Genomic DNA, 27,117 nt, shown 5'->3' with positions numbered 1-27,117 from the left:
TCATGTGTTTCTCTGCTGGAATGATGGTGGCAGCAGCAGGGAAATAACCTGGAGGGACACATGAGGCCAAAAAATAATAAAAAGAACAGGGGAAATGTAGTTTAAACCTAAACAATAATAATAAAACAAACTATTTCCTCAGATTTTTTTGTCTAATTTAACAGTTTTCCAAATAAACAACACTTGAATTATTAATAGTGTAAACTTAACCTAGTTTTTTTCATATGTGCGAGTTAAATTTTAGCTGTAACATGAACACGGCATATAAAAAACAAAAGGAGAGTCCCACAGAAGCACTGTGGGGAAATAGGTCAGTGACCTGGAGTAGCACTGCAAAGTTGTCAGTAGGGGAGTGGAGCAGCACTGAAAAACTAGTATTGCTAGTGATGGTGTGTATTGTTATCATAAAGGTGCACATCCTCTTTATATGCTCGCTCAATTTCAGAAATCTGTCAGGTGACTAATGCTTCGTGGGAAAACAATAATAATGATGCATAAAAACAGTGAGAGCAGCATTTGTGTGCAGCTTATTGGTGCTAATCTGAGTTCATATTGGATGTGGCGGGGGGGAACGCTCATGTGACAATGGCTGACCAGTACAGCGTAAGATTGAGCCGCTGTTGCATCAGCGTGTGCATGAAGACACAACCCCCTCCTGATGGTGAAATAACGACAAACAGTTGTGAGGTAGAGGTCACACATTGCTAGTGTTTTATTGGGCAGTTACAGACGTGCATCTGGTCAAACACAGATCCGACCATTAGTAATGGCAGCAGACGGCACAGACGTGGAACAGACACCGTTTCGTGACAAAACAAGCCTCTTTTCCATGTCCAGAATTAAAGACATTCAGTAACCACTTAGCCAGAAAAGTCGAGGAATACATGTTGCAGTCAGGACTTAAGCTTCATAACACAATACACTCAGATCCAAAGATACACACAGAAACACAGAAAAACTGCCTTTTAAGGATCTCCTGTTAGATTTTTGTTCAGTCTGCATGGTAAAAATTAATATCTCAGTTACCTGGCAACCACATTAAACCTACATTACCAATATGTCACCATTAAAGATCATTAAAGCTTGATATTTATTAATTTTCTCAACTAAAATACATTTAAATATTTAGTTATAATGATTACACAAATTATTCGTCAGTGTCACCTTTTGCATCTATGGAATATTAAATCACTTTCCTCTAGTAGAAGGCTGATAATGGGTAATTCACCTATTTAGGACTTGGAAGGAGACTCAGATGTGCCGCCTCTGATTAACAAGGCTTTTGGTCTTAAATGGACTGGAAGAAAGGAAAAAAAAAATCTTTTAAGTGCAGAGTGGAGTTAAAATTAACTGAAAAGAGCTGGAACGAAGACAGGATTCCTTTTTGCCTCCGAGCGTGATCTCGTGCACATCAAAGTCAGAGCCGCTTTGCTGAAATCAGTCAATCACGGAGACACTTGGCAGCACCTCCAACAGGAGCAGATGAATCACTGCCGGGATGAAAACACGAGAACGAAAGAATTTGCCTGCTCAAATCAAAGAAAGCAGAAATATGCTGGTTTGCTGCAGCCTCAACGGCAACAAGAGCAGCGAAAAACTATAAAAATACAATTGGGGGGGATCAAATAACACATGAACCTCTTAAGATTTCAGATATTATCAAGCGCCAATACATTTCTAACCAGATACAGAAAGTTAAATTCCTGTATTTTGAGGTATATAGATTAAATAGTATTAAGTATGTGAAGATCTGCCCACATGAGTACATGTTTCACTTATTACAAGGTATATTTTTGCTATTTTACTTGATTATAATGCCAATTCTAAGTCATACTGGTCACTTAAATCCCTTTTTTTGTCTTTGATTTTTTTTTTTTTTTGCAACAGTCCATCCATCCACTTCTATGTGAACAAGCTCTACACAGTTAGAAAAAGTTATGTGCAAAATGAAGTCATCATTCTAAAGATCATCTCCCATCCCTCTAGAAAAATAGTAACCATCTTGTAAACACAAATGACAAAATACAGATTTTTTTTTTGCTTCAAAGTGCACAGACATCAACAGGGGAAGGAAAATGTTCATGATCCCATTTATTAACACATTATTGTTTGAAATTAGTTGGTCATTAAAGCCTTAATATTCTTTGGAATGGGCCGCGAGTGTTTAGGCAGTTTATTTGTCGGAGCTTTTCATTGGAGTGAAAAGATGGATGTGAAATATTCCATGGGCATGTTCCTTCCCCTTAGCCGTTTGAAATACATAATAGAGGATCCTAACTTTTCTTTTTTTTTTTTTTTTTAATTCCCTTTGGTTAGAGGATGCAGTTTATCGAGATTAGCTGTGATTTTGCTATTATATTCCTAGCAAGCAAAACTAGCCGGGTCTTTTCTCTTCAGTGCTTTCGGTAAACTATGTCAGTATTAAAAGTATAACTGGAAGTCTTTACTGGAGTATTTGTGGAGATAAAATAAAAAATAATTCTGCATGGACGTTATACCCACAGCGCTAGTACAGAAAAAACATTAAAAGAATAAATGCATAAATAAGCAATTAGCCGACTGTAGTTAACACAACCTAGTTTTATGCTTCCATACTGACTCAACGGATCTCGCAGTAATATACCACATTTTTAAGCCACACGAGACAACTTAAGATTGTCTTCCTTTGGTGGGGTGTTGCGAACGAGGCTGCGAGTAGTACATCCCACAAGAACAGATTAATACATCCATGTAGAGCAAAACGCAACACGACGCTGCGCAGTAAACGAGCTGGACCTCTGGAGGTTGGAGCGACACAGCGGCAAGAGAACGACAAGGAGATCGGTTGCTACACCGCTGCCGGCCAGCGATGGAATGGACTGTTTGGGGGTGGAATCATTGGGGGGCGAAGACCTTCAGACGCCTCCGGAGAGATTTAAAGTTCTCTGAGAACAGTCTACAAGGCAAAGAGGGCGTCTTCCGTCCGTTCGGCCTTCTTTTGGGAGCCGCCGGCGGCCCGGGCGGGGTGACTAGAAGGGTTAGCTCCAGGGGGAGAGGGCAGAGTGTCGGCTGCCTTCGCTCGCTCCTCCAGGAACTTATCAAACTCTGCAAGACACAAATAGACTCGTCAGAAACATGGACAGCTGAGAGAATTTCATTTACTAGTTAACAACTAATCGATTCATAAAGAAAATTATTATTTTCTGGATTAATCAAGTAGTGGTCTGGTCAATAAAATGTCAGAAAATAGTGAAAAATGTCCAGAATGACGTCGTCATACATCTTGTTTTGTCAACAATCCAAAGATGTTGAGTTTATTGTCATTGAGGAGTTAAAAAACAAGAAAACAATGAAATCTAAGAAGTTGGAAGAAGAGAATTTTGCTTTTTTTTTCTCAAAAATTACTCAGTCTGATTATTAAATTGCTTTGTATTTAACAACTAATCGATTAATGGAGAAAATGAGCATTTGCTGGATCAATCGAGAAGTTGTTTGATTAATAAAATGTCCAAAAGTAGTGAAAAGTCTCTAGAATGACATCCTTAAATGTCTTGCTTTGTCCACAATCTAAAGATGGTGAGATTATTGTTATAAAGAGGTTAAAGAAACCAGAAATTATTGGAATCTAAGAAGATGAAATCAAGAGAATTTTGCACTTTTTCTTAAATAATACTCAGTCTGATTATTAAATTGCTTTGCATTTAATTTATTAGTTAACAACTAATTGCTTAATTGAGAAAATGATCATTTTTTGGATCAATCGAGTAGTTGTTTGGTCAATAAAATGTCAGAAAATAATGGGAAAATGTTCTAAATGATGTCTTTAAATGTCTTGTTTTGTCAACAATCCAAAGATTTTGAGATTATTGTCATTGTGGAGTGAAGAAACAAGAAAACACTGAAATCTAAAAAGTTGGAATCAGAGAATTTTGCTTTTTTTCCTCAAAAAATTACTCAAAATTATTCAGTCTAATCATTAAATTGCTCTGCATTTAACAACTAATCGATTAATTGAGAAAATTATTATTTTCTGGATCAACTGAGGAGTTGTTTGGTCAATGAAACGTCAGAAAATAGTGAAAAATGTCCAGAATGACATCCTTAAATGTCTTGTTTTGTCCACAACCCCAAGAATGTTGAGTTTATTGTCACAGAGGAATACAGAAACCAAAAATTATTAGAATCTAAGAAGCAGGAATCGTAAGATTTTGCTTTGATTTTCTCAGAAAAATACTCTGATTATTAAATTGCTTTGCATTTAATTTAGTAGTTACAACTAATTGATTAATCCAGAAAATGATAATTTTCTGGATTAATCGAGTAGTTGTTTGGTCAGAAAATAGTGAAAAATATTCTGAATGACGTCTTTAAAAATGTTTTGTTTTATCTAAAACTCAAAGATGTTGAGTTCATTGTCATCACTGTGCTCTATCTGAATCAGAGTTTATACCTTCACTGGTCACTCCTTCCTCAGCGGCATCCCCTTTCTGTTAAGAAGAGAAAAAGTCAACATCAGAGATGTGTTTTGGCAGAAATAATGGAGCTGAATAAACCTTAGTGTGCATCAAGAATCTGATGCAGTACACGAAACAGACACACGAGTTTAAGGGCTTGTAAAGTGGTTCAATCATGCATCCTTCCACACTTTTCACAAGGAACCTTCTCGAGCCTCTCCATAACCTCCACATGCATGTTAAAGTAAGATCACTGCAGCTGTTTTAGGTCGTTTATCATTAGCAGGTAGAAGTCACACCTGATGGCAAACTGTTATGTCAGTCAGAAATCAGACCACAGCGAGGAAACTAAAGTCAAACGAGTGCAGTTAAATGAGATGGATGGATGAGATATGCTATCAAAGAAAAAAACAAACCGAGTGTAGAAGAAAGAGAGAAAAAGCAGGAAAGAAAAGAAGCAGATATAAAATCAAGGTAAAGAAGTCTCACCACGTCGGCACAGAGCCACTCCTCTATGTCATCCATGACAGAGGACTGCGATACGGGGATCTATGGAGCAAAGCCATGGACAAACCGAGGGGCAGCGCCAAAGCAACAGAAAGACACCGAACCCAACGACAAAAACAAAATTGTAACACACACACACACACAAAAATAACAAGAATCGGAATCACCAGAGGCTCAGAGAGGAAGATGATTAAAACAAAACCAAAAAAAAGATGAAAATTAAAAGTAATTTGCTCTAAAGATGCGCTGAACCTCTCTCGATCCTGTGCTGTGATTGTCTTATCGCCGATCTGCCACTCAGCAGTGTGAGAACAGGAGTCCCCACTTTGCGTATTGTTCTCATTAGTTGTGTAGCGCTGACATGGCTTAACAGCTGCCGACTAATGTCACACAGCAGCGTTAATTATTCCACATCATTAGTTAATTAGCAAATCGCTCGAACGTGATTAAGAGATTGATTGGATGGGAAAAGCTGAAAGCACAGGGGCTGTCGAGAGGCAGGGCAATCCCAGGGCATGCACAAACTTTCAGCACACATCACACATCACAGGGCGCACTGAGCACGTGCATGAGCGTGGCGTGCACGGACTGAGGTGATGGAAGCCACGTCGGCCTGGATGGAGTCTCAGTGAATGAGGAGTGTGATGCTTTATGTGTAACTGAGGAAAAGAAACTTTACTGAGGAGCAACAGGGAAACTGGAAAAGTTACTGGCATGTTGGAATAGGTTGATGAGGGATCCTCGTGTTCTTCTGTTTTTATTTATAATGTATACAGAGCAACTTTAACTCATTTAGAGCAACTTTTAATAATATAGAGGAACTTTAACTAACATAGAGCAACTTTAACAAATATAGAGTAACTTTCCATAATTAAGAGCAACTTTAACTCATTTACAGAAACATTAACTAATATGGAGCAACTTAAACTAATGTAGAGCAACTTTAACTCATTTTTTGAGCAACTTTAAATAATACAGAGCAACTTTACCTCAATAAGAGCAACTTCAACTAATATGGAGAAACTTTAACTCATTTAGAGCAATTTTAACTTATTTCTGAGCAATTTAAATAATACGAAACAACTTTAATATCAAGCAAATTTAACTAATAATGCCAACTTTAACATAGAGCAACTTTAATTCATGTACACTGCTGTTACAAAGTTTGGGGTCACTTTGAAATGTCCTTATTTTTGAAAGAAATCTGTTTTTTTCAATGAAGATAAGATTAAATGAATCAGAAATCCAGTGTAGACATTGTTAATGTGTAAATGACTATTGTAGCTGGAAACAGCTGACTTTTAATGGAATATCTCCATAGGGATACAGAGGAACATTTCCAGCAACCATCACTCCTGTGTTCTAATGCTACATTGTGTTAGCTAATGGTGTTGAAAGGCTCACTGATGATTAGAAAACCCTTGTGCAGTTATGTTAGCACATGGATAGAAGTGTGAGTTTTCATGGAAAACATGGAATTGTCTGGGTGATCCCAAACTGTTGAACAGTAGAGTACCTCGCCTCTTTAATTTACAGTTGTGTTTTCTTGCTTTTCTTTGCTGCTGTGACATTGCAAATTTCCCCTTGTGGGACTACTAAAGGATATTCTATTCTGTTCTATTCTGAAAAGTCCTGTCTTCAATATCCTTTTTTTCGTTCCTATGTGATGAAGCGAACATTTGATGTTGACCTGATATCAAAGTTAATCACAGAGAACAAAAACCTTTTCCCGAGGCCCTGTTATACACTATAAAACAGATTTTTTTAAGTGAGATCACAGTGTATGTAGTAAAAGAACAAAAAAAAGAACAAAAAGCCATTCACAAGAAGATGAAAAAAATTCATGCAGCTAAATGAACAGTGGGCGAAAACGCTGCAGGAAAGAGCCCAATAAGAAGTCTGTCCCTGTCATATATCACAGCAATTAATGACACTGATGATCCATTACATTAAAACATGCATTACATCAATTAAAATCCTAAATATTACGTCTAGTGTTTCTATTTGTTAGTTTTATTTCTGGTTAGAATGTGAGGTTAATTAATTCTTATCTAAGATCCACAGACTATTAGGGGACAACTGACAAAATACTCGACACTATGCAGCAACCTGCTATTAATTCACTCATTTTTTATGCTTGGATGATGTTGTATCGATGTTTTAAGACTACTTTTGATTTTGCTGCGTAGCGAGAGTATCTGTTCTCCTCCGTTGCTTTAGTGCGTGACTGTTAAGAGACGATGGAGCTGATCCTGGTGAACCGTCAGAATCATGATTACATCCATAAAGCCATGTGGCAGTAAGGAAAGTAAATACTCAAAAAACATTTATTCCAACAGAGTACAATAGAGGTGGGCAATATGGATAACAGAGCTGCAACTCATGCTTATTTTCTTAATTAATTGAGTTGTTTGGTCAGAAAATGGCAGAAAATAGTGAAAAATGTCTAGAATAACATCCTTTAATGTGTTCTTTTGTCCACAACACAAATATGTTGAGTTTACTGTCATAAAGAGGTAAAGAAACCAGAAATAAATGCAGTCTAAGAGGCTGAAATCAGATAATTTTTCCTTTGCTTTCTTAAATATTACTCAGTCTGATGATTAAATTGCTCTGCATTTAACAACTAATCGATTAATTGAAAAAGTGATTATTTTCTTGATTAATCAAGTAGTTGTTTGGTCAGAAAACAGTAAAAAAATGTCCAGAATGACATCCTTAAACGTCTGGTTTTGTCTCAAACTCAAATATGTGAGTTTACATCATACAGGAGTCAAGAAACCAGAAATTATTGGAATCTAAGAAGCTGGAATCAAGAGGATTTTGCCTTTATTTTCTTAAAAAATTACTCAGTGTGATTATTAAATTGATTTGCATTTAATTTAATAGCTAACAACTAATCAATTCATGGAGAAATTGATTATTTTCTGGATTAATCGAGTAGTTGTTTGGTCAGAAAATAGTGAAATATGAAATATGTTGAGTTTATTGTCATAAAGAGGTAAAGAAACCAGAAATTATTGAAATCTAAGGAGCTGTAATCAAGAGGATTTTTCCTTTTTTCCTCCAAAAAAAATATCAATCCAACTATTAAATTACTTGGAAATTAATTTAATATTTAACAACTAATTGTTTAATACAGAAAATAATAATTTCCTCGATTTGTCGATTAACATCGAGTAGTTGTTGGTCTATAAAGTGTCAGAAAGCTGTGATAAATGTTGTCCAGTGTTTCACAGAGGATCAAAGGAACCAGAACATATCAAATCTAAGGAGCTGGATTTCTCTATTGTAAAAAAAATCCAGTTATCATATTAGTTGTCAATTACTTTTATCATTCACAACTAATCAATCGTTGCAGCTCTAATTGATAAACCTGACATACGAGAGAATCATATATCATTGTAGTGAATCAAATTATTTCAGGATATTCAGTCACTAAAGTGTTTGCAGACTGAATAACAAGTGAGAGATTTGTTTTAGCTAATTTAATACATACGTGAAGAAATACATTTGTGTATCTACTTTGATTACTGGCTTGCAGCAAATAACCTAAAAACCAATTCAAGGGACTGCTACCTCAGCAGAAACAGCAGTTGCTCATGACATCGTCATATTGCCCAAAACTAGAGTACAAGGAGGTGAATGTCCTTTGGGGTAAAAATGTTGTCGGCTTGTCTGAGGATTCCAGGACCGGTCAGTGAGATGAGGCGGAAAATGAAGAGCAGCTTATGAAGATGATGCCGGAGGAGTCTGAGGGTGACGGTGGACATGAGGGGCAGGTAGTGGGGGGGGAGATAAAGGAGGACACACTGTGGAGAGAGTCCTCACCATTCCTTGGGTAATAAGCCAGCTGTCTATGGGCAGCTCCTGGTCTGCCGGGTTATCATCCCCTTTTACCCTCAGCTGAATCAACAACAGAATAACACCTTACACAAGAGAAGAAAGGCCCCACCACAGCATAGAGGGAGACAGAGCAGAAGTCAAATGTGCAAGAGACGACGTCATTGAAAGGGCGGGAAAGAAAAAAAATTAAAAATGGTGAAGGATCATTCCATAAAGATGAAAATGAGGAAAACAAAGAGGGAAAAAGCCTTTAAACCCTGTCACGCTACGGTACTGTGCGAGTCACCTGAGGTAGCTAAAAAAAGGTTAAGTTCAACCACCGGTGTGTGTTTGTGTGTGATTTAGGTTTCAGAATCATCTGTGTACTCAGTGGTAACCATGCAAATATACTGCAATGTGTGCTCAAACAGAACGACTAAAAAAAATCTTGAAATTAGCCTGTGAGAACTGAATGTGAAATTATAAAAGAAAGTCGGGTCCTCGCATCCTTGTTGATTAGCGAATCCAAGCATGTCCCCCAGGTGGCGCTGCGACTGAGAGTGTACTTCGGCTGATGGCCTTTTCGATGGCGACCTATCAAAACTGTCCACCAGGTGGCGCTATCACTGTGACTGTATATCAGCCTAGGTATGTTTTCAGGGCCAGACTCTGATCACATATGTAAAGTTAAAGGCAGATTGGAGCATGTACAGGCTAGTTAGACAGCACTTCCTGTTGAAATTCCGCCAGCCACCATTTCCACGCCCTCACACTTTTGTGGAGCATTTTGCTAACTTTTGATCACACATGCCTGCTGTACATCCTAGTCAAATTTCAGCTCTGTCAGGGTTGCCCTTCTTGAGTAAATAGCTTTTGAAAATGTCCAAAAATTGATCCAAAATTGTCCAAAACATTACACACAACTCAAAATGGCCAACTTCCTGTTGTGTTTTAGGTACGGTTGTCAATTATTTTTGTGCGTTGTGACGAGTTACTTGTGCCTACCAAATTTCAAAGCTGTCGGTGACACGTCCTGGTTGTAGAGCCTGTTTGAAATTTTCCAGGTGGTGCTATTGATCCATTTTGGCTCACACCTATGTCGTGTGTGTCGTGCAAATTTTCACGCGTTTTCAAGTATTTTTAGATCTTCAAAATTGCGATTCAAAAAACAGGAGAAAAAACAAAAAGAAGAAACCCATGGGTTTCAAGAGGGTCCTAAGCCCCTTTGGTGCTCGGATCCTGAATCTATCCAAACTAAAGAATGAGAAATCCATGTTTTTTAATGACTGATAGACCTGTTTAAAGTAATAGATAAGTGGCATTGCTTTGGATTTACTGCAGAATCTGTAATTTAAACATAATTTCTATGCATATTACTTGCATGGATACCCAAAACAAACACACCACCGCATTCTTTAGGCTATTCAGAGCCAGAAATAGTCAGCACACACAGCTACACCTTTCTGTCTGGTCGAAGTTCAAGTACCACAGGACAAATGTTGCTGTGGAACATTCACTATTACAGAGCATCACATGCAGGGAGTGACTGGGGACTGAGGACAGCTCGGTAAATAACACCACTCTCCATACAAAAGCTGCATTAAACCTCATGCTTCAGTGTACTCACCCCTCCTGCGTTCTGTTGTCGGACATCCAGAGCAGAAGCCAAACCACCCAGAGCCTGAGGGTCTTCGTATTTTACACTGTGCACGAAAACACAAACAGCGTAGTTAAGGAAGCTGCTTTTGGGGGTCAATATCTGTGAGGATTAAGCAGAAAAAAGTGTAAACACAAGCAAAATAATATAACAAATGGGAAAAATGTAGGAGAGGTTCATATTAAAAGTCTCTTTTTCAACATCCTACCTTAAAAGAGTAATTAATATATTTTTATTTCCATGAATATCAGGCTAAAGTGAAATCCTGAGAAAAAAAGAAAGTAACATGCATAAAGGTCTCCAGCTCTTCTCAAACTTGTGATGTTGCTGTTATATGGTACAAACCTCTAAGCCTGTAGACATTAATATATTCATTTTCAACATCCTGCCTTAAAAGAGTAACAAACCCTGGCATTTCTGGACCATTTTGATCATATTTTTGTCGAAATAAGACATTTTTATTTCCAATAATATTGGGTAACAAGTGAGTAGTGAGTAAAATGGGGTTTTAATGACTTTATATACTATTTTTGGCCAAAGAGAAATCTCCTCTTGAGAAAAAAAGAAAGTAAAATGCATTAAGGTCCTTGGCTCTTCTCAAACTTGTGATGTTGCTATTATATATAGTACAAACCTTTAATCCTGCAAACACCCTAATATATTCATTTTCAACATCCTGCCTTAAAAGAGGAACAAATCCTGGCATTTATGGCTCATTTTGATCATATTTTTGTCGAAATAAGACATTTTTAGTTCCATTAACATTGGGTTACAAGTGAGCAGTGAGTAATATGGGGTTTTAATTTCTTTATATACTATTTTTGGCCGAAGAGAAATCTCCTCTTGAGAAAAAAAAAGAAGTAAAATGCATAAAGGTGTCTGGCTCTTCTCACACTTGACACCACAACACATTCATTTTCAACATCCTGCCTTAAAAAAGTAACAAATCCTGGCATTTCTGGACCATTTTGATCATGTTTTTGTCAAAAAAGACATTTTATTTCCATTAATGTTGGGTAACAAGTGAGCAGTGAGTAAAATGGGGTTTTAATAAGTTTATATACTATTTTTGGCTAAAGAGAAATCTCCTCTTGAGAAACATAAAAAGTAAAATGCATAAAGGGTCTCGAGCTCTTCTCTAACTTGGGTTGTTGCTGTTATAGAGTACAAACCTCTCAGCCTGCAGACACCTTAATATATTCATTTTCAAAATCCTGCCTTAAAAGAGTAAACCCCAGTTTCATCAAGTTTTTCTCAAAAAAATACATTTTTATTTTCATTAATATTGGGCAACAAGTAAGTAGTTTTTCAAAAGCAGCAAAATGGGAGTTTTATTAAAATATTATTTTTGGTCAAGGAGAAGAAAGACAGGAAATCCTCTCCAGCTCTTTTGAAGTGTAGGATGTTGCTGTTATATGCTACAAATCTCTAAGCCAGTACACACCCCAATACACCCTTCTATTTGCAAATAAAGGAGGAAATCATTAGTGAAGAAACAGAAAAGCCGAGTTTACATACTTTTCTTCATTGAGAAACTTGCCTCCTGTAATCTATTTTAGCTCTATTATTCTCCCCAACTAGATGCTAAACTTGCAGTGACGTTCTTGGAGGAGAAAATACCAAATTAACACCCCAGAGGAATACTAAAGTCATTCCAGGAATAAAGGAGGAAAATAACAAGATGCAAAAAGCTCAGGTTAAGGGAGAGTGGACACATTAAAAACTGAACTATAAAAAAAAATCATGCAGCGAGCAGAGTGGAACAAACAGTATTAAAGCGCCCCAGGGTGGATTTTAGTTTAAAATATTAAAGGGGGTTATGAGCAGCTATTTAATTAAAATAAATTACACCCTGAATAACAACACGAGAGGATTCGGGCTATCCCAGAAGCAAAACATAAAATGCAGGCCTTACTTTCTGCGCTGTTCAGCCAGAGAGCTGCTCCTGGTCTGGGCAAACATGTCAAAGTCGTCCTGGTTGCGGCCCGATGGGAGGGATGAGAGGGTGCCGCTGACGCTGTCTGAAGCTACATCTGGAGGCAGAAGAGAGCAGGAAAAGTGGAATTAACATTAAAAAGGTTAAACTTTATGACGACAGACTGGTGCATCTTTACAGCACTGTGTGTCCAAATGTACTGCACAGAAAAAGAGCAGCAACGCGTCTAAGCTTCAATCATTCTTAAAGACCAGCTCAGTTTGGCTAGATGGTCAAATCCAGGATGCATCGTGGTGGTTTTGGCTTTTGTTTGCGTTTTTTTCATCTCTTTTTTACATTTTCGGGTATTTTTGCTGTCATTTTCGAGTGGCAGTTGGTCTATAAAATGTCAGAAAGCAGCGAAAAATGTCCTAAAAGTCCAGAATGATGTCCTTAAATGTCTTGTTTTGTTAAGAATCCAAAGATGTTGAGTTTATTTTGATAGATGAGTAAAGAAACTAGAAAACAATGAAATCTAAGACGTTGGAATCGGAGAATTTAGCTTTTTTCTCAAAAAATACTCGAATGTTAAATTGCTCTACATTTAATAACTAATCAATTAACTGAGGAAATGATCATTTTCTGGATCACTCAAGTAGTTGATTGTTAAATTACTTTGCATTTACTTTGCTAGTTAACAATTAATCAAGTTTTTTACTTTCAATAAACTCACAAAAAATTCTGAAAACAAGCTTTTCTTTTGTTTTTATGGGTTGTTGGGTATAAAATGATGTTAAAACGCCAATTTTATTCATGCAAACATAAATGTGCAAAGAGTAAATTGGTCTTTGTAATAGCCTGAAAAGCAGAATTATAATTTAGTCCTTACCAAGACCAGCCAGTGCAGTGGACAGGGAGGCGTTGGTGACCGGGGAAGCTGTGGCTCCAGCTGAGGAGATGGATGGAGGGCTGGATGTGATCCTGGGTGTGACCACAGCAGGAGAGCCTGGACCCAGGTCTATCAGGTTGTCTTCTGTGGCTTCACTTAACATCTGGACCCCAGACGGAGAAGGAAAGACAGATGTGGTTAACGAGAGATATAAAGAAATGGAAATGTGAAGTGCTTTTCAGTTCAGCTAGCAAGTAAAGAGGAGGGAAGTTGTTGGGGGAAATACAGAGTGTGAAATGTGTAAAGGAACATGTTGTAACTACAGATTTTACAGGATTCACTACACAGTTTCAGAAAACATTGTAGGTTGTGGATTGGAGGCTCTGCTAAGGATCGAGGGTTCAATAAACAGATAATAAGACCACACATGTGTGAGGAAAGAGGCCATTTACAGGGGAGGGAAAGAACATTAAATATCTAGTTGTACACTGATGTTGACACATCACGTGGGGCTCAGTATTAGCACCACACAGCAGACGTGTTAACATCCGTCACCCTGTTCATCGCCTCCATCGCCATGTCATACTTGCCTGCATCAGCTAGCCACAACACAAACAGACAGAGCACACAAAAAGATCAACACAACCCAAACACAAACAGCTATGTGGGATGTAGTGAGAGATGACCCAGTCTTCCTCTGGCAAATGACTGAAACTGGCAAGTGAACACTTTATTTTAGCAGATTGGAAGTGCTTTGCTCCCTCCAGTGTTAAAAAGCTTTTCACTTGCATTACATATTAATGTTGCAGTGGACTGGGTTTGCTACAACAGACGGTAAATTATATTTATTACTAAAGATGGGCTGACTTATGTTCCAAACACCTCCCATACCAGCTATAATGTTGCCACAGATACAGAAATATTGAAATGTAAGAAAAGTTTTCTGAAAACAAATGAACCTATGAGACAATTTGGAGTAGTTTAATTTCTGTTGACGGTACTCACCCCATTGTTCTGTGCAGCCCTGCCCGACCGATACCGCTCATACCTGTGAGCAACAGAAATACCTTTCAGTGTTTCACCAAATGCTCTGTGATGAATGCTTTACACATCTTTCATTTTCAAAAACCAAAGGAAAGCGACATTTTAGCAGTTGCAAACCAGAGAACGCTTAAAACCGACAAATCTGAGCCTAAGACCAGAGAGAATCCTCATGCTGACATCACTTGCATGTACTGCTGCTCTGTCAGTGTCACTTCTCATTATATCAGTACACCTCACTCACAATCTAAGTCATCTGAGTCTCCAGTGTGTCTCTCTGGTCTGCTTCCTCATACTCTCTGGACCTCGTTGCTTCACTGAATTTGACCAAGCCTTTCCAGGAGGTTTGAAAGGAAACCAAATTGCTCAAACTACACCATTTATCAGAGCCAGAAACAGTAAAAACAGAAAGAATCATCAATGTTCAATTTTTCCACCAATCTGTGACACAAATTCTGTCGAGAAACTGCACCAAATCTAAGTTTAAAATCTTGATATGCTGTCAAAATGGCTTTATTTATGTCTCATTTTTTTAAAAATCCCCAAAAACATATCTTTTGCTTGAACCAGGCTGGGTAAAAAACAAAAAAATCTGTACTCCTCAGCAGAAGTGGTTCAGCTGTGACCAACAGTCCTGTAACAAAAATTCTGGGATTTTATAGCAGAACTGGGCTGGATTGCAAGCTGCAAAAATGTGCAAAACAAATGAATTATGTCCAGTGCTTCGGTTTCTGATGCTAAAAACGTAATTAATATAATCTACATACTTTTATGTGCTTAAAAGTAGCTCCATCTTTAAAATCATGGCTCTAAATACAGTTTTAAAACTAAAGCAAAACAAAAGCACTGAACTTGATGTGGATTTTTCTACAATCACATCATCATAACAAAAAAACATGTCTTCCCCTGTTGTACGATACAATTATAATAATATTGTTTAACTGATTGTACCTCTCATATCGAAGGAAAATGTTATTGAGGTCATCATTGACGTGTAGAAGCTCCTCAGTCACTTCCTCATTAGAAACACGAGAAATCAGCTCCACCACTCTCTGCTGCATCGCTCGGCATGTTCTGTTCAGCTCCTGCACCGATTAATGCATCAACACATCAATTAAATGAGAAGATGGTGGAGAGCAGTGCCTCAGAAAATCACCTCTGCAACAAATATACTGTATATATTTTGTATTTCTGCATTGCATTCAGTGTTGTGTTTGCTCATCTTAATTCTGTAAAATACTTCTTTTCTGTAGTAGCTGGAAAAAGAAGCAAAAAAAAATCAGAAAAGGTAGCATATAACTGTTGTATTACAACTGGCACAAGCTCCTGAGCACGACGCCAGATCCTTTTACTTGACACAAATACCTGAGTGGATTTGGCCTTTGGAGATTAAACTCTGCATGAGTTTCTGTAACACTGGTTAATTGCCAGTTCCAGGAATTTTACCACAGCTCTAAGTTCTGGGTGTGAAAACTAAACACATCACTCCCCCTGGTGGCTGCACCGGGTTACAACATTTTACAGCTGACACGTCATTCTGAACATTTGAAGGGATATACAGAATAAAGACGAGTATTTTGCATTAGCCTGCATGAGTTTATTGGTTTGTTTTATGGTCTAGTTAAGTTAGAAATTTATTGTTTCATCTTTCATGCAGAGCTCTTTAAAGAAATAATGCAAATCAGCAATAAAACCTGATCTGTTTGCTTTAAAATGTCTCTGATTTGTATTTACTTTGTATTTGCATTTAGCCACGACAACAAAAATTAAGACACAAGATAAGCAACATTTAGTGAAATTGAATGTGTGAAGAGGAAAGTGTTGATTAAACCTGAAGCAGTTCTAGGTCTGAGGCATCTTCCTGGCTGGGAACCATCTCAGTTAGCATCTCTGACATGACTTTGATGTTTCCTCTCACTACGTCCAGCTCGCTACGCAGCCGGGCAATCTGAAAGATCAAATTTTCCTTATCAGCAACACAGCAGACAAAACTAGCACGCTGTAATCTGCTTTAATCCACCGGATGTAATTACAGACTCTGGCTAAATAGATCTTATAAATGAATTAAGTTGACTCCAGCTTAACATCATTAGTCAGGGGTTTGCTGCTGATGCTCCTCACCTGTTCAGGGGTTGCTGTGATGGGGCTGGGCATGTTGGACACCTGTGTGGCAGCAGGTGGAACTGGGGCAGGTTTGGGAGTCCCGGCAGCAGCAGGTGAGGTAGGGGCGAGGTATTTGATCATGGCTGGATCCACCTCTGGTGTACCCTGAAGGAGAAAACAGTAAACCTATAATATACTGCTCTGTGCATGTGTCTATGTGTTTTTTCTGTCTGTTTCTACTCACTCTCTGTGGTGTGTGAATGGGAGACAATGCATCCAGGTCTGCCATCGGGAACTCGATGCCTTTCCTCTTCAGTTCCTCATAAATATGGACCACGCCGGTTAGATCAGGGCTGCTCCTGAAGGCATCAGCCCAGGCCTGTCACAATACACACAAACACACTCAATGAACATTCTAAAAGATTTAACAGGCAAGTGTTCTAGTATGTAAGGAAGAAAAAAAATTGAAAATGTCTTTTTAAAAAAAAAAAAAAGCAGGATAAACTATTAATTAACACCTGTATATCACAATATTAGTACAAAAACATTTAGTTCAATGATTAAAAAAAAGCTTAACTAATGGTTAAAGACCTCCTGTATGCTCCCATACACAGTGAACTCTCTGAACTCTCTGAAAGAAGAACCTCCATGGGGTCTCCTTCAAGCAATAAATATTTAAAGGGCAGCAGAAAGGCACGGAGAACACCAACTGTTGGCTGAGGTGGCTTCAGGTAACAGCATAGCAGAAGTCACTTGTACAACACTCGGGAAATGGAGTTTACTGTCCACCTGAATTCACCAGAGACCATGTTTCTGCTCATAGAGCTGACTGTGTTTTACTGCTATTTAATTGTTGTGTCTCACACCTCTTCAGGCATTTTTTAAGCATTAAAGGAAAAACAAGTGACGAGGGCTGCAGCTATCGATTATTTTAGTAATCGAGTATTCTATCGATTATTCTGGTGATTAGTAGAGTAATAGGACTCCGCGCTTGGCATGCACATTACAGCATCAAGACAGGAAGTGAGTGCGCTGTGCAGCAGAAATAACTGTCCTGGTGGAACACGGGCACACATCTATGCTGTATTATACATATATAGTATAGTACAGGGGTATTCTAATAAAAATAAAGCCATGGGAACCCCACATATATTTAGTTGGTGATGCAGAAATCACATAAATCTGTTTTTATGTTTGGTCCGTTTAAACTGCTGCTACTGCAGCTGATAGAACACAAATAAGAAAATGATCAGTTTATTAGTATTTATTACAGAGAATATTCAATCAATAACTTTAGTTTCACTTTGATTTGGTTCAAATTAAAGTGACTTCATTGATTTCATTCATTCTGAGACAGCATCAGACCTACATGCACTTCCATACAATATCATGTTTGAACATATGAAGTTTCATAGTTTTATTATGCAGCTGTCTGTTATCAATATTCAGCTGCATTGATCAGTTAAATAAATATATTAACACACATATTTCTACCAGTTTTCTACCAGCAACCCTGTCTTACATAATTTCTAGTCGCAGCTTTTTATTGTCATAAACGTTTATGTTCCTCATTGTTCTCATTAAAACAACCTTTTCATTTTGTGCAGAAAACGAGTCAAATGATCGTTAAATGCTCCTGTTTGTGAGATGAGTTTGAAGCAGAAAGTCTGAGTTAACAAAGAGAGTTGAAAACCCCCTTCATACCTGCTAACTCTGACTGAGGTTTTATTTTTAGTCGACTCACACAAAGAAAGTCTGCCTATACTAAATTGCTTTTGTAGTTTAGCCTCTAATCTGCTAAATACCGAAAACAGTAGAAAAGCTGCTCCGGTTAAAATAGAAGCGATTATAGGTCCGTACAGGATGAAGTCTGGGTCCGGACTAGTTAGTGATCTGGGGTCTAGTATGTAATGGATTAAACGAATCATCCGTTCAGAGAATTTTGCCTCGAGCAATCGAATTACTCGAATAACTTGTGGAATTATTTCACCCTACAAGTGACGCAACACGAGTGTGACAAGAATAGAACTACTAGAAACTGCTGTAATACCTGTATGAGAGATAGCACTTTATCTTGCACAATAGTTGGAGGATTCGTTTTGGGGGAGATGATTTTGACCAGAACGCCGTCGATGAAATCTCTGTTGGCCACCTGGACGTGAAACCTGTGACCGCAGTTCTTCACACACGTCTCCAATACCTGCAGAAAGAAAGAACGAAGATTAAACAGTGAAGCCTGGCAAATAAAAAACAAACCAAAAAAAACAGCAAAGAAAAGTTTGGGTGTAAGAAGCAGCAGAGAAACGGAAGACAGGATGCTTCTGCCAAACACAGACGCTTTTAACTAGCTATCAAAGATGTGGGTGGATGTGAACGCGGCTCTAAAGGCAGAGCTGCAGTAAACAAAATGAAAGGAGAGCAATTTCTGGCAGATTATAATGGCTCTGACAGCGGCTGACCAAGAACACCGGATCAGCAGAGGGCACGTTTATGTCGCCTTTACACTGAGAACAGGACATGACCTCCTGAGAGAAAAACCACACGAGGTTCAAAGCCAAACCGATCTGTTAGGGGGATGTACCAGCGGTTTTAAAATGTAAAAGAAAATCCAACTCAGAGTATGAACTTCTTACCGTCAGTGCCAGCATCACCTCTCTGTAGTTCTTGTTGCCACTCAGCCTCTTCTTCAGCGCTCTCATGGCATCTTTTGGCCTGAAGAGAGAAGCAGCAGAGAAAGTTGTGCAGCTGCATGAAGAAGTACCCCTGCTGAGAGCGAGCACAACATCCTGACTTTGTTGGAATAAACTCTTTTCTGTGCCACAATAACAGATGCGAGTCAGTCTGTCAGTGTTACTGTTTGACTAAGACAGAGGAGCGCTGTCACACCATCTGCCTCGCTCTTCTCTTTCTGCACGACTATGTCTCTCCCAAGGCAAGATAAAAGCTGTCCATGCATGAAGACAGTTCAGGCTGGTTTTCTGCCTAATACTCCCCATCTCTTCGCTGCAGATCATAAGATTTTATGAACTCCTTCACGAGCTACGGCACATTTACTGAGCGAGGGGGCTGAAACTGATAGAAATGGATAAAGTCTGATATATCTCGTCCCTGTACGTGAGTGTGTTTAGTAAATATAATGTCCTCAGCATGATTCTTTGCTACAGTTGCCCGTTATTATTGGCTGGTGCATCTATTTTGCCATGTCGTGTTTCAGTGCCTACCATCTGTTGTCACACTTGTAAAATTAGATAGCTGATTATGTGAAAGCACAAAGCAGCATGTGTTAAGACAACATCTCACAAACATTGTTTTTCAGCTGCACAATCTCCTGAATCTCAAACCAGACGCTGTGTGTCCTGCAGAACATCTTGAAGACAATAAATCCTGTGTTCTGTGACACTGAACTTCCTCTTTCTCTGTCGCAGTGTGTGTGTGTGTGTTTGTGTGTGTGAGGTTCACATGCCACGACAATGAGTGTGTGTAGGCATGGAGAATGTGAAAAAAGCAGATTGCAGAAAACACTTTTAAATATTCTTCTCAGAATGACTGTTGAATATCTGCTGAGAATCCTGAATTGATTTATTTTACATCAGCTAAACTAAGGTATCTTAGGGCATTTAATTTAGAATTTTATAGGGTTCTGTTATTTTGTATAAAGTTCAGTTGTTAGTTGCTTGACTGACTTTGACTAAACCCTTCCAGGAGGTTTGAAAGGCATGTTATAATTTAAAAATTGTCAAAATTACACCATTTATCAGAGCCAGAAACAGTAAAAACAGAAACAATCATCATACGTTCAACTTTTCTACCAATCTGTGACAGAAGTTTTGTTGAGAAACTTAAATCTAAATTTAAAATCTTGGTATTTTGTCAAACCAGAGGAAAGCGACCTTTTAGACGTTGCAAACGACAGAATGCTTAAAATGAATGAATTATGCTGTGACATGGGCTCTGTTGGAACCAAATTTAAGTTTAAGACCAGCCAGAATCCTCAGAACTGATGCTGCCATTGCTTGCATGTACTGCTGCTCTGTCAGTGTCACTTGTAATATCAGCAAACCTCACTTGCAACCTAAGTCATCTGAGTCTCCAGTGTGTCTCTCTGGTCTGCCTCCTCATCCTCTCTCAACTTCACTGAACTTCCACAACACAATTGTTAGTTGCTTGACTGAATTTGACTAAACCCTTCTAGGAGGTTTGAAAGGCATGTTATATTTTTATCAGATTGCACAAAATACATGTTTAAAATTCTCTCTATTTCTGGCCACAGAATAAAGGTTCAGAGATTTCTATTGCAGTGAAATAGGAGCCTACAGTGAGGAAAAATGTGACAGGAGCAAAGAAATGCATTATAATTTGACAGAACTTGACAAAGTTCAGTGTCTGTATTTAATAATGCCAGTGTGATTTGTTTTTAAGTAAACCTAACTTTCTGCGTAACAGTATATCCTTACCTACTTGTGTGTAAAATAAAGACTTCATTTTGTTTAATTAACTATAAGTTTAAATTTTTAACAGAGTTAGTGAAAAAAATCTTGTGATTTTGAGGTCCCGCATTTGTAGAATCTTACAGAGCCTTATACACTACTGTAGGCTGGGCATTCGTTCACTGTAGGAGGCTGATATAAGATTTTAATTCATTCATTCATTCATTCAGTCAGTCAGTGAAATCTAAAGAAAACAAAGGGCTTTGTGTCTGTTGGCGAAGAACAGCAGTCAGTGTATTATTTGCTAGAGTCACTCCGTCAGTCGATGCCATGAAACAATGAAAGTTCCATTATAAATCTCTGTGGCACCAGAAGTCTCTTGGGGCCAAACACCCTCACTAATCCTACACAACGCTGATAAAGCACATCATAACCCAATGAGAATTCATTTCCAGAAGGTGCAGCAGCTCACCCCTCATCTGTTTCGTTGATGATATCGCAGATCTCCATGTTGAGGGTCCAGTCTTCATTCTGGAGGCCTCCATCTGTGGCCCTCTCTGCAGGAAAAAGCACAACCAGGGTGTTAATTACATTATACTTCATTGTAGGCAGTGTTTTCTATACACAGGGACACAAATGAACACTGTAACAGTTTGAATTTAGCTCTAAAAGTGGTCCTGTGACACAAACTGTTCACACGAGGAGAAAAGCACATCACAAAATATCTAAGCACTAGCCGCTGATAGGTTTTTGGTTACTTGACAACACAAATGACACCATGGCAGCCACTTAAGGAAATTACAGTTGTGATATCTGATTCACAGTTTGCAACCTGCCGCAGAAGTCAGCGTGATGCTGCGTTTTAGCTGGGCTCAGTCGTCGCCTGCGCTTAAGTTGATGCACATTAATTAAAGCAACCCACAGTTTACGTAATTCTGTGAGTAGAACTGTTGTGTAAGCAAATCAGCATGTGGTGGCAGACTTCAAAGCTCTGCAGCGCTCACATGTCCCTCTCTACTCAGTTAAGACATTTCAAAACCCCTGAGAACTGTAACAGACATAAACTACCGTTCAAAAGTGTGGAAGAAAAGCATTTTTTTTCCGGCTGCTTGTGCAGTTATGTTAGCACATGAATTAAAGTGTGAGTTTTCATGGAAAACATGAAGTTGTCTGGGTGACCCCAAATTTTTGAACAGTAGTGTATATTTCTAAGAAAATGACCAACAATTCATGTTTTTTGAAAAAACTCCGAGTAGTGTTTTAGTTTAACATGTACAGTGACCAAACAATGCACTGACTTTCAGCATATTCTGATTCAAAGGTTTATGTGAGATCCCTTTTTTCCAGATTGAGCCTCAAAACTGCTCTAATTTTGCAAGAAAACACTTTATTTACATAGAAAGTTAAGTAGTAGTAGAAGCAGAAGTAAGCTTTTGTGTCCTTTCATATCTCACATGAGTGTATTTTGCTTTTCTAAGAAATTATTTTTCTCAGAATAGGAGGGAAACTTGACATAATGACAATAAAAATATACAAAATGATAAACTGACAAATAAAATATGAATGCAGCTACAGCATGGTAGATGCTAACAGTTTGTTACTGCAACAATAAGTCCAGGTGAACATGCTTTATGCTTCTTTATAGTTCCCTTTTCGAGATGTGGACAGCCTGCGCAAACAAGATCCATTTATAGCCTAACTGGAATCTAATCTCTGTCAGAAGGGTTGGGATGAGGTCTGGAGTCTGGAGTCGGGAGACAGGTGAGACTACAGCAGTTCTTCCTTCCATTTTACTTCCACAACACCGCTGCCTCAGAAGAAAAGGCCATGTGCTGTAAAACATCGCCCACCACCTGTTCCTCCGATGCCTCCAACTCCAGCAAATTAACTGAAAGAAGCAAACAGTCAGCTGGAAAGTGAAAAGCCAACATCTCAGGGGAAAGTGACGCCAACTGTGGGTGTGATGCAGCTGTGTAGTCAGCCGTGACTGTCATAACAGCCAGAAAACAGAAGCCACAGTGAGCTGTTCTCCCCTTCACACTCCACCCCGCCATTTAATAGCATTTTGGCTACAGGCAGGAAATAATGCGATCCAGACTGCGAGCGGCTACAGTGATGAAGTGGCGCTGCAGTCATCGCTGTTCATTTCTCTCTGTCTATCTCTCTCTTCCTCGCCGTCCCACGAATCCATCCATCATGTCCACGGATGTTGCTGTCTTTTAGGATCGTAGTCATTTGGGTGAGACACACAGTGAAACAAGGAAAAAGGTTTTCTAGCGAAGCCATCTATGACTGACACACAATAGATCCTCATTAGACAAGTCTTGAGCTTGAACAGGACGAGTGTCTCTCCCTGAGGCTCCGAGGCCCTGAGCAGGCTGTCATGCCCAGGCCGAGGGCCTGTCGCTGGGCCACGATGCCTTCCTTATGGGAAGCTCAACATTCGACAGGCTTGACAGCCATGACTTATTCATGCTCCCTTCTCTAATCAACTTGTCACAGACTGGAAAACCACCAAGAGATTTTTTGGGCATCTACAAACATTCATCCAGAAAAATAAAGAGGCGCACAGTGAATTCCAAGATGACTGGCATTTAAAAAACACCGTTATGTCTGGCTTCTGGGTGTTAATATAGAGCACGAGTTTGGAAGAATTAACCTGCTCTGGGATATCCCATGTAATCTGCTCAAGTGGATTGTCATGTCGAGTCGGGGCAGAGCGCAAGTGGGTGGCAGAGGAGGAGAGAAAAGAGGGGAAAAAAATGGATCTGTCCATGTGAAATGTGCTGGAACGGTTCTGAACAATCAGAGCCTTGCTAATGGAGTTAAATGCCAACCGAGTGCATTAATTCATGGCCCCCCCACCAACACTTCAGTCCTGGAAATCAACACCACGTCAGCGAAGCCAGTCGATCACATGGCCTTCACAGTGGCAAGCTGTGCCATGCACTTGCCAACAAAGCCACAAAGTCCCTCTCTGGCCCATCGCTCTACGATGTGGACTTTTAAGACTCTTCCTCTCTCTGCTCTCTCATATTTTCCACTTATCCTCATTTTCTGTCTTGCTTTTATTTGGTCATGTCAAGCTTTTCCAGAAATACTAAGAGCTTGTTGGATAAATATTGAATATGACTGCAATCTCCGATTATGCACCAAGCTCTAGTGCATGAGTGTCAAACATGCAGCCCACGGGCCAAAACCAGCCCTCCAGAGGGTCCAATCCGGCCCACTTTACAAAGTGTAAAAATTACAGAGACGACATTAACTGCAAATTGTACATTTGTAAAACCATACATTTAAAGTAATTTCCTGACTGAGACAAGCTGTTTTGATCATCAAGTAAAATACTAGATTGCTCATTGTTCTTTTGTCATTGTGTGTCCCATTTTTGAAATATTTTGTCTTGTTTTTTCTCTTTTTTGTCTGACTTTTGCCGTTTATCTCATGATTTTGTCGTTTTGTTTCTCCTTTTTGTCATTTCGTGTTTCCTTTTTGCCTCACTAGTGTTTTTATATCTTATTTTTGTCATTTTGTGATTTGCTCTATTCATTTTGTATATCGTTTTTGTTGTTTTGTGGGGTTTTTTGTCTCGCTTGCGTTGTTAGTCTATTTTTACGTTGCTTTTGTCATTTTTGTCTCATTTGTCATTTTTTCGTCACTTTCTAACTTTTTTGGCTAATTTTTTGTATCTTTTTTGTTTTGTTTCATGTCGGTTGTCTCATTTTTTGTCATTTTGTTTCTCACTTTTTTAGTGTTGTGTCTCCACTTTGTAATTTTGTGTCTCATTTTTGGAATATTTATGTCTTGTATTTGTTGTTTTTGTGTCTTGTTTTTTTGTCTTTTTTGGTCTGACTTTTGTCATTTTGATCATAAAGTAAAGTACTATATCATTCAGTTCCAGATATCTGTGACTAAATGTTTTGCGTTTTTGTAGATAAACTGAAGTCTGTAAGTTGTAATGTGTAAATGATAAACTGAGGCATAATGTCTTTGAAATTTAACTTATTTTTCTTAAGAAATATCAAGTTGTTCATGACGTTTTGTAAAGACATAATTCCTTAAATGTGAACATTTTCTGAATGTACTTTTTTTGCACTAAAACAAAGGAAAAATGTGGAGTTGTGGTTATTTATAGGTTATTATGCTGTGATTTTACTGGTCCGGATGACTTGAGATCAAATTGGGCTGAATGTGGACCCTTAACGAAAATGAGTTCGACAGTCCTGCTCTACTGCATTAAACACACATCTCCTGTCCTGGTCTGTCTCTCTTTCTTTGTGATAGGTAAGTTGATCCTTTTCCCTTCTGCTGAGGCGGACCGACCACTGCAACAGACAACCAGCTGCACGGCTCTGCACGGTGCAGCAACTCAACCGGAGAGATCTGGCCGAAGATACAGCCTTCTCTGTGAAAGAGGGAAACCCAAGACGCCCACTGCACAACCTACAAGGGCAGCAGAGTAAAATGCAGGAGACAATGTTCTTGATGATTCTACCAAACTGTTCCAATCCAGTTGCATCAACAAGCTTGCTTTTAGCACCATGTGGTTCTCAAGTTTCTATAACTAGAAAATGAAAAAGTGGTTAAGAACAAGTCAGAGATTTACAAAGGCTTGTTTTTATTTCTAAAAGAGTGTGTTATAGTGGTAGTTTACATTTACCCAAAGGCTGCGTAGATTCTCAGTCATATATGTATTAGTAATCCTACGTGCTTAAGTAGAAAGCTACTGGATTTTCATCTTTTCATCCAGTTCCATTAGTCCAACATATGTATGGGACTCTGGATAAGTCATTTAAAACTGAATCATGTCTCTTGAAAAAGTCCAGTTGCTTTCTATGGAAGCACTTAAAGGTAAAAAAAAAAAAATAAGCGTGAGAAAATGAGTCCACATCTGTTTGGCAGGAGTTTGACAGAGCGTTAATAAAGCAGGAAATGCTACGTGACGTGTTTATGATTGTTTACACAGCCTCATAAATACTGGCATTAGGAATCCAATCAAAACTGTTTACAAGTGAGGAAGGAAAATATTAAGAGCCGAGTCAATGTAAGGATGGTGGTCTCATTATAAATAGGAACAGAGCTGTACTGATGTTGTTGAGAGCAAGCAATCCAGAGCAGATAGTTCCTCACCACTGAGCTTTAATAGTATATAATCTGTGGGTCTCAGAGAGAGGGTTTTCTGTCACTCAGTGCTAAAGGTTCAGATAATCTTAGTGCTCTGGCTCTGACCTTGTTTCAAGTAGTTTTTGTAAACACAAGCCAAGATGCAAAGATATCTACAACCACACCAAAAGGGATGTGGTTGAGGCCACATGACCTTCTTCTCTCAAAAACAAACACCACAGCACAGAATATTAAGATTTAAAAGCAAATCCCACAGTTAGGTCCACTGTGGCTCAGAAACTAAAGAAATACACAAGTTAGCTAAGGCTCTGTAAGCTGTTTAAAGCCACTCCTGTCACTCCCCACCTGGTTTAACTCGGTTGTAAACTGCTCTACACCAAGACAGAGTGACTTAGGGTAAAGCACCTGTGATTATAACGGACTAAGTTAGGTGTGTTAGCCGGCTAACATTAGCTTAGAGCTCATTCCAAGTAGATGACGTTTGCTACGATGATGCCCGCCAGCTCGCTATTTAACCGGTTAAGCCCGCAGTAGTAAACAGCACATTCTCTAATTCTGTTCTGTGGCGGAAGGAGAACATCTCCGATGAATAAATTCGCGGCAAACATACCTATGCACTGGCCCACGGGACTGCTGTACGGATTTCCGAGTAAGAACTCCATTTTGACAACAAACAGTCCTGTCGGGAATGACAGAGGCTGCGGCCCAGAGGCGGTACCACAAGCCCCGCCCCCAAAGAATAATATTGGCTGAAATGAACAAAAACGTCCACCCGATTGGCCGGAATCAGTGGCAGTCATAGTTAGCACGTAGCAGGCTACGTTCAAGAAACATTTTTCTACGCGTAAACTTGTATTTTATTTTTAAACGCACCGGATGCACGAAAAATATCCAATTATTGACAATAATGCTTTCAGCTTTGAATCATTTAAAATATTAATTATAAATATACATTACTGTTGACTGAATACATCTCAGATTGCACTTTTGAAAAAATGTGTTAAACGAAAGAAAATGCGTACAAAGTCTTTGTGTGATCATTAAACAACCAGTATTTTGGTTTGTTTTATCGTTACATATATTACTATGGAAACCCTAGAACGTAGTATTTTGAGGATTAAGTTTATTTTAACAGAGTCAGTTGGGGGTACTTGAACACAGCTTGAAACGAGCCTGTTGCTACGTAACAGCGCGTA

General features: G+C 38.8%; 1 protein-coding gene across 3 annotated transcripts; it reads right to left on the bottom strand.

Annotated features, from left to right (window-relative positions):
* Nucleotides 1–688: 688 nt before the first annotated feature.
* LOC111578187 (TOM1-like protein 2) lies at nucleotides 689–26,636 on the bottom strand. Of its 3 annotated transcripts, XM_023284837.3 has the most exons (16): nucleotides 26,532–26,636; nucleotides 21,270–21,354; nucleotides 19,004–19,082; nucleotides 18,421–18,570; nucleotides 16,615–16,749; nucleotides 16,389–16,535; nucleotides 16,099–16,215; nucleotides 15,219–15,352; nucleotides 14,232–14,274; nucleotides 13,227–13,389; nucleotides 12,338–12,455; nucleotides 10,393–10,468; nucleotides 8,772–8,846; nucleotides 4,923–4,982; nucleotides 4,430–4,466; nucleotides 689–3,084 (listed from the first exon to the last, which is right to left on the bottom strand). In XM_023284837.3, exons 1-16 carry the CDS (start codon nucleotides 26,581–26,583, stop codon nucleotides 2,936–2,938), a joined length of 1,620 nt encoding a protein of 539 aa, XP_023140605.2. In that variant the 5' UTR covers nucleotides 26,584–26,636; the 3' UTR covers nucleotides 689–2,935. The 3 variants fall into 3 exon arrangements, with proteins under 3 accessions (XP_023140605.2, XP_023140606.2, XP_023140607.2); XM_023284838.3 differs by lacking the exon at nucleotides 8,772–8,846; XM_023284839.3 differs by lacking the exons at nucleotides 4,923–4,982; nucleotides 8,772–8,846.
* Between the last annotated feature and the right edge of the window lie 481 nt (nucleotides 26,637–27,117).

The sequence above is a fragment of the Amphiprion ocellaris genome, chromosome 19 (genome assembly GCF_022539595.1).
Source record: "Amphiprion ocellaris isolate individual 3 ecotype Okinawa chromosome 19, ASM2253959v1, whole genome shotgun sequence".
Lineage (NCBI taxonomy): Eukaryota > Metazoa > Chordata > Actinopteri > Pomacentridae > Amphiprion > Amphiprion ocellaris.
Note: the sequence above shows the minus strand (reverse complement) of the source record. Positions and strands in the feature narration are given on the sequence as shown.